Source organism: Chanodichthys erythropterus, chromosome 9 (genome assembly GCF_024489055.1).
Source record: "Chanodichthys erythropterus isolate Z2021 chromosome 9, ASM2448905v1, whole genome shotgun sequence".
NCBI lineage: Eukaryota > Metazoa > Chordata > Actinopteri > Cypriniformes > Xenocyprididae > Chanodichthys > Chanodichthys erythropterus.
Window position 1 is genome coordinate 38,116,202 of NC_090229.1, and position 7,757 is coordinate 38,123,958.

Below are 7,757 nucleotides of genomic sequence, written 5' to 3' on the forward strand. Positions count from 1 at the left end.
TTTGAAAAAAAAGTGTCATGGATTTATTGCATTTTGAGTTTTTTGTGCAATACGTTTTCATAATAACCTTTTTAAAATCAAAATGTAGATTTGATTTTTTTACGTTTTTTTAACCAAAAGATGCTACGTGAAAGTTTGAAACAGAAAATAGTGGTTTTCGTCTTTCTTGGTAAAGAAAGCACCTTTTTACTCAAATTAATCAAAATTTGCGTTTTGGAACCAAACTCTTCATATATTGCGCGATAAGTCGATATATTGATTATTGTGACAGGCCTAATGGTTGCAGATATATTGTGCATCCCTAGGCAATATACAACTTAATGGTGACAAATAAGATGCATACAAAACCGATGAATTCACAAAAACACATCTGAAGACAGAAAATGTGCACTATCCATTGACTGGTGGTAGATTTTGGAACAGACACTTTCTGTTAATCAACAAATCAAACATGGTTACCTATGCTTATATACTGTCTAAAATTTCATAATATCATGCCATTTGACATATGCTATGGAACAACCACATTAATATAACATATTTTTTACACAATAATAAAAAAACTCGTCTAAAACCAGCGATGCCATTTTTTTGTTCCCCCAAAGAACCTTTCAGGAACAATTCTTACAAGTGTGAAGAACATTTTAATAATCTAAAGAACCGTCATCTACTGTAAAGAACCTTTTTTTGGAATGGAAAGATTCCATGGATTTTAAAGGATCTTCATGGACCACAGATGCAGATAACGAAGCTTTAAGAGTGTAGGAGAACACTAAACTACACCCCGGAAGTGACTACAGTTCCTCATGTGAGACAAATGACAAAAAACTGACTAGTTCCCTTAAACAGATCCTGGAAAGAGCATGAGTTTCTGCAGTGGGAAAGAGACTCATGATAGCAGAGCTTTACAGCTGACCGTCTGTGTAAAGAAGCACAACAAACACACAGACAAAAGAAGACAGACCACCCGATCAGACAGGAATGCTTTTAAATGGAGTTTGTGTACAAGGCAAACACTTTTTAAAGAATATGAACAAATATTTGAATGTGTGTGTTTCCATGTGCTGTAACATCACTGAAATCAATCACAGCTGTGCAATTATCAAATACTGAAACTATTATGTCTTTATATGGTGTATAAATCATGGATGGTAGACTAGTCAACTAATCGTGCACCAAAATTTGATTAGGTCAACACATTTGTTAAGTTTTTATATTTGTCTTAGCTTTAATATTTGATCATATTAAGAATTTGCAGCACTTTAGACTGTCAGCATTGCAATCTCCCTCCAACAAAGTTACATTTTCAAGCCCTGTCTACTCACGACGAGCCAATCAATTCCTCACAGACAAAATCAAGCCCCGCCCCTCGTCTGTTCGCATTCGAGAAGCTGTTTCCATATATACATCACATTAAGGAAGAAAAGATGATCACAAATTAAAAGCATTTAAAGCACTGCGGCATCAAAGCACAAATTCACCGCCTTCAACAACAGATTTCAGACAATTGTTTGCTTTTGTCTCAGATTTTGCCTATAAGATGATATTTTGTGCAAAAAAGGAAAAAAGAAAGATTACAGATATTTAGTCTGGTTGAATACAGACCGTCAGTGTTATTTATTGCATTCCTGAACAGCAGCTCAAACAGTTCCCAGGGAATCAAATGAATGCAGTGTAAGCCACTGTAGATAAAGCATCTGTTTTGCACATTTCTAATATATTATACTCTGCAAAATATGTGATATAACGCAGTATTATTGTTGTGTGTCATCTCACCTTGCGTAGCCAGCCCTTGCTCGTCCCCAGGAACAGCACGGTGCGGTTGTGGACGTTGGCTACAGCAATAGATCTGAGCCCCAGGGCCTCATAGATGGGTCGGGCCCTCAGGGGCCTCCGCAGAGCCAGCGGGTGCTGGAGGTGAGCCGCCCCACAATTCAGCTGCTCCTGCTGGAGCTGGAACAAATAATAACATGATGTGAGTGATAATCCCCTGTGCAAAACTCACGGTTGGAGGCGTTTGCCTGGCAATCGCTGTGGGATTTAAGGGTCTTCGGAGCGGTTTATTCATGCTGGAGGAAGCCAAAAGAGTCTCTGTGATATTATTATTATCAGCTCTACACTGAAAGAAGTCAAACAGACCATGCCAGTTTTATAAATCAAGGTTTTGTTCAGTTTGTCTCAAAGAAAATAACACTCCCCATAGAAAAAACAATTCAGCTCTGATAGTATTTTGACTTTTTGTTGTTAGTACATAGAAAATACGATGGCACAAAATGTAATTTTTCACCACTAGAGGTCACCCATTCAAAACAAAGGCATAGTTTGATTGAGCGGGGAATCATGGGAGATGTTGTCTTCACCTCACAGCCGGTGGAAAATAATCGAGACTCGGGCAGAAATCATGTTCATGGATGAGATTATTAATGTTACTGCAGTATGGAGCAGAGCAGGACGAGAGCTGTGGGAGCGGAACGAGGCCGCCGGAGCGAGTGATAATGAGAGACGAGCGCGACACATGTCTCGAGAGCAGCAGGACTTTTATTATGCCACAGTTGCCGCTTCCGCTTCTTCCGGTCAAAAGTCTGTGGGGTAAAGCAGCACTGTTTATCATATTGAAAATGATGTTATAACTTTATTCTGTGCATTCGCTCGGCTCTCTAAAGGTATGGTACAACATGCAGTCATGGGATTTAAGCAATAAAACTAAACATGTTGAGCTATTAGACATGTGCTGATATTCGGTAATGCAATATATCACGATAATGAATATGCACGATATTGTTATTAAAATTGTTATAGTGCATTTAAGAATACTTTCCCCATCAACCGTATAACATGCACAACACCGCTGTATTCTGCGTCAAAGGGACACGCGCTCAGATGTAAACAAACCCAAGGAGAAGCACATGACAGAACCGGTGAAGGAGACGCGCTGAATGAAAGTGCACGTTCACTCTCTGACAGCAGAGGGCGCTGATGGAACAGCTGAAATGCAGCGGTTACCCCGGAAACTCTGTAAACAAAGCAGCTGCTCTAGTGAAGTTTTTAAAATGCTTCAAACAGCACTTTTTTTTTTTTTGTAATCTCAGTGTTGTTCATCACAGCACCAAATACTTCAGACTTAATAGGCTATTTATTTTCAAACTTAAACATTTTATATTTTAATCAGGACTACAACATGCCCTAATGATTAGAAATGTTCTGATTATTTCTTATTGTTCAGTAAAACTTACGGCTTCATTAGTTAACATGTTAATTCATTATTACCAAACTGACAGTGAAAAATACTAATAAAACATTAATTATTCTTAATTAATGTTCATTTCTTAGTTACTGTTTAATAACATTACTAAAATCAGATGTGAGATAAAACTAACAATGATCAGATGTATTTCTGTTCAGTTCAGTTGTATCTTAGTTAATGCTTCAAATAATGAGACATTATTGTAAAGTGTTATATGTTGTTCTTTATAGCCTAATTCTTTTGCACTTTAATCTGTTTGAATATAATTATATATTTTTGTGTATTGTATTATTGTATTTAAACATTCAGAGTTCTTTTTGTTATTTCAAAATAGTTCTTAAACCTGTTATACTATGAGAACACTTTTTTTGCAACTTATGTCAATATCGTCATAATACCGTAAACCGTGATAAAAGCTTCAGCAATTGATCGCAACATGAAAATTTGATACCGTCACATGCCTATGAGCTATATAACAATAATTAGTTAATAATTCTGTCTATAAATGTAACCAAACAGTTGCTTATCTGTCTGATAAAACATGCAATATATTAAAGCATCTTTGGTATTTCAATGGTTTCTACAAAATAAAACTGGAAATCGAGGATATCACAGGTATGATGTAATTGACAGGTGATGCTCCTGGGTAAAATGACTTATTTCTCTGGATTTAAACATTCTTGGAAATAATGTAAGTACACAAGTCAACACAATATATAACACTGTTCTAGTGGTTTTTGGATATTTTAATCTAAAAATCCTGCATAGTGTGCCTTTAAAAAAACATCACAATAAACAATAAGACTTTAAACATTGACTAACAACATGTTTTTAGTTTTATCTTAAGTGGAAATTCAATTTCATTTTGTAGCAAATGTATCTTTTGTTTATGATGAAATTAAGTTCTAAATAGCCAAAAAAAAGACAATATTTAGTAACATTTTACAGAAAATACAGTCTTTATAATAAATAATCTCTTTACTTTTCTCTCATAGGTAAGAAATATTTGACCAAACCATAAATATATTTTGAGAAAAATAATACATTTGGGTGTAACAGTATCATTTATTTCAGTGTAGATATGGCTCTTTATGAATTTATACATGTTCGTTTTGTCATGCAAAATGAAATCCGTGGGTTTAGATTGTAAAGGTGATGATTTGAGATGCCAAATGACACGCCAAAACCGATTAGTGAAGCTCAGGGGTCGTTCAATCCTGAGCAACAGCAGCGACTAACAACACAAGTGATTAGACTAAGAATAATGCAGCGTTACATGCGTGTGTCCTGAACCTGCTGTAACACACTGATTAATCTATTGTTTAATCGAGCGTCTGAAGCTGGAGGTTCCAGTAGAGTTTGTGCGCGAGCAGAGAGAGGTTCACGGCAGGGTGACGGGAACTGAAGCGGGGGAGAGAAAGAATTCAGCGGCCGAGTTTTTCTCACGGGTTTCTCCCCCTCAGCGCCGTGACCTCCTGCGCTCCGAGGAGACTGCAATCTATCAGATACGCCACACATCAGCGTCAGCCTCTCCAAACCAAACACAAGCTTCACCAGCGGCACAGGGCATCATGTGATGTCACTGGGCATGAGCGATGAAACCCGCGTCAGGAGGGGGGCGTGAACCTGGACTTTATGGGAAAGTCTGAGTTACGTAAAAGAGCAAATCCCCTGCGCTGAATAAACACCAGGCTGCCATGTGCTTTTTATAAAATGCCATGTTCACCTAATAAAAACAGCATGTTCTCAGAAATGAGCTGCTCCAGAATCTGCTTCACGCTCCACTTTAAATTCACATCAGATTTATATGTGACTAACATCTGAGATGGATTAGCCTAAGTTTGAGTTCACTGTATATTATGAGACATTCAGTTCTATAATGAACATGACCAAAAGGACAAGCCACAATAGTCAAAGCTTTTCATTCTGCTCTACACATCACAAAATCATTCAGAAAGCAGTGAAAAACTCTATTTAGTCTCAGTTTGATCGTTCAGATCATAAACTTATGTTCAATAAGGTGAATGATAGTTTTAGTATTTTTGATGAAAGCCTCACACTCAAACTTTTGCGTTTATTACGACACCCTCATAAATGTTTAGGAATCAAAACAATCATTCAGTTCAACGCGATGATTGTACACACTCTGTGTTTAATACGTGGTTTAATGACAGAAACGATAGGAGATTTTCCCAGCACAAAAATACTATCATTTGATCACATTCACCACGATAACTTAACCCCAATAATGCAGCAATTATGCATTATGGAAACTTTTAACTGACTCCCAATATTGAAAAAGCAACAAGTTATTAAATTTAAAGTCAAACGCACGAGAAAGGAAAGTTTATTTTATATGCTGTAACTGCTGTCCATATCTCATATTCGCTGAATACACACGTTTTCTCGTATATAATTGGCTCCCTAACGTATTTCCATAACTTTAACGCCTTTTTTTCCAATTAAATTCACATTTATTTGTATAGCGCTTTTCATGATACATATCGTTTCAAAGCAGCTTTACAGAGAATGCATGTCAACATTACAATTTAAAGAAGAATGCAGTTAGCAAATAATGTAAATATTTCAATTACAATCACTGTTAGCAGTTTAAGTGAAGGTAGAAGCAACGAGCTCCTGGAAATAATCAATTGCATTGCTTTTCATTTACTGTACTGTAACTTTTTCGACTAATAGTGTGGGAAAAATCTTACCACGATGTTCCCCTTGGCCTCGCACTCGGCCCCGGAGCCCTGGATGACGCTGTCCAGCACCTGCACGTCGCTGTTGGGGCCGTTCGAGCAGTTGCGGCGGCCCTGGCGGATCATCTCCTCCACATCCGCCACGCGGAACGCGCACACGGCCGACTGCCCGCCCGCCCTGCCGAACACCCCGAACAGATAGGGCTCCGGGGCCGCGGCGCTCTGCGCGCTGACCTCCACGGGATAGATGGACAGCAGGCGGTTGTAGATGTTCCCGTTAGATCCGCACTGAATTCCCATCTGGATGTAGGACTCGGTGAGTTTGCGGCTCTCCGCGGACCTGCGGGAACCGTCCAGGCAGATGCGCGCCAGGATGCTGTTGGGCTGGCTCTCCTTCAGACCCGTGTTGGCGTCGTTGTTGATGGCGATGTAAGAGTAGTTCTTGAGCACGAACGCGTGCACGAAGTTGAGCTTGTTCTTCTGCTTGACTTCTTGCTTGATTTTGAACACGTTGTCTTCGGACGGGTTGATGTCGTAGGTGAAGAGCCGGCCGAGGTCTTTGGTGTTGAGCGAGCGGATGGCGATCTCGGGCGTGTTCTCGAAGCGCAGGTCCTCTTTGCTGTGGTTCTTGGGGAAGAACTCGGTCCCCATGCCCGTGTATGTCGCTCCGACCAGAAGCCGCGGCGCGCCGCCGTGGCTCCGAAACACGAGCCCGACGGTGCTCGCGTTCTCGTGGTTGGCGACGATGTTGAGCATGCTCGGGAACACGGTGGCCCCGTCCTGCGGGAACTTGACGGCCACCCGGGACACGTCGTCCATGTTGCGCAGCTCGCAGAAGCCCTGGTACACGGACCCGCAGGCCAGCAGCACGCCCTGCTCGCGGTCCAGCGCGAGGAGCTTGTTGTGGTTGTCGGTGAGCGTCTTCTCGTGCTCGCACGTCGCCTGCGGCAGCTGCGGCGCGTGGCACAGCGGGTTGTCGCGCACTGGTCCCGTGCGCATCTCCACCTCCCGTCCGAGCGTCGCGTTCAGCTGGTACAGGCTGTTGACCGCGGCCAGGTAAACGCGTCGGGACACCGCGTCCACCACGAAGTTATTGGTGCTGTTGGGAGACGCGAACTCCTGTTGAATCTTGAGCGCGCGCGTTTGGAGAGCCGCTAAAAACACGGCGAAAACCACCGCTAAGAGCCCGAGAGAGGATCTTTCCGCTGTAGAAGGAGGCATTTTTCCTTCTGGCTGGCTTCCGCGGGTTCTGGACGGTGAGGCGCATTGAGCAAGCGGAAAAGAGCGCAGCTATCCGGGAGGAAAGACCGTTTCCTGCCGAACGCCTGAACACCGAATGACGTGATGAAGAGTCTCCGCTTCCTTAATAGAGACTCTCGCAGCTCTCCGGCGCTCAACATCTCTCTGGAGAGACCGCGGATCTGTCCTTCTGATAGTCTCACACCGCGACAGCTGTCGTATTATTATTGCTATATTCATTTTAGCCTTTCAATAAAAGTTAGAGTGTCCAAAAATAACGGGATATAAATGGGATTCGAACTCGACAAAGACATCATGAGATGTGAGCTGGATGGTTTCGCTCATTACTGTCGTACTCCAGTTTATAAAGTAAATAAAGTAGCAATAATACACTCTTTATATTTATTTTATCTATTATATACTATCTTTATATTTATTTATATTTTATTTATTTTATATTTATTTATCTAATATTTGTTTTTAAATGGCATCGATGGTTCCATAAAGAACGCTTAACATCCATGGAATCTTTCCATTCCACAGAAGGTTCTTTAGATTGTTACAGTCCGTTT

The 7,757-nt window shown here is 41.0% G+C and overlaps 1 protein-coding gene across 1 annotated transcript in view; it reads right to left on the minus strand.

The window, feature by feature from the left end:
* The window catches only part of plxnd1 (plexin D1), an 83,205-nt gene extending 75,864 nt beyond the window's left edge, over positions 1-7,341 (minus strand). The window contains exons 1-2 of the mRNA XM_067395533.1: positions 5,959-7,341; positions 1,777-1,953 (exon numbers count right to left, since the gene is read on the minus strand). Coding sequence (XP_067251634.1) covers positions 1,777-1,953; positions 5,959-7,167 — 1,386 coding nt within the window. The 5' untranslated portion in view covers positions 7,168-7,341. The remainder of the gene's footprint in view (positions 1-1,776; positions 1,954-5,958) is intronic.
* Positions 7,342-7,757: the final 416 nt, after the last annotated feature.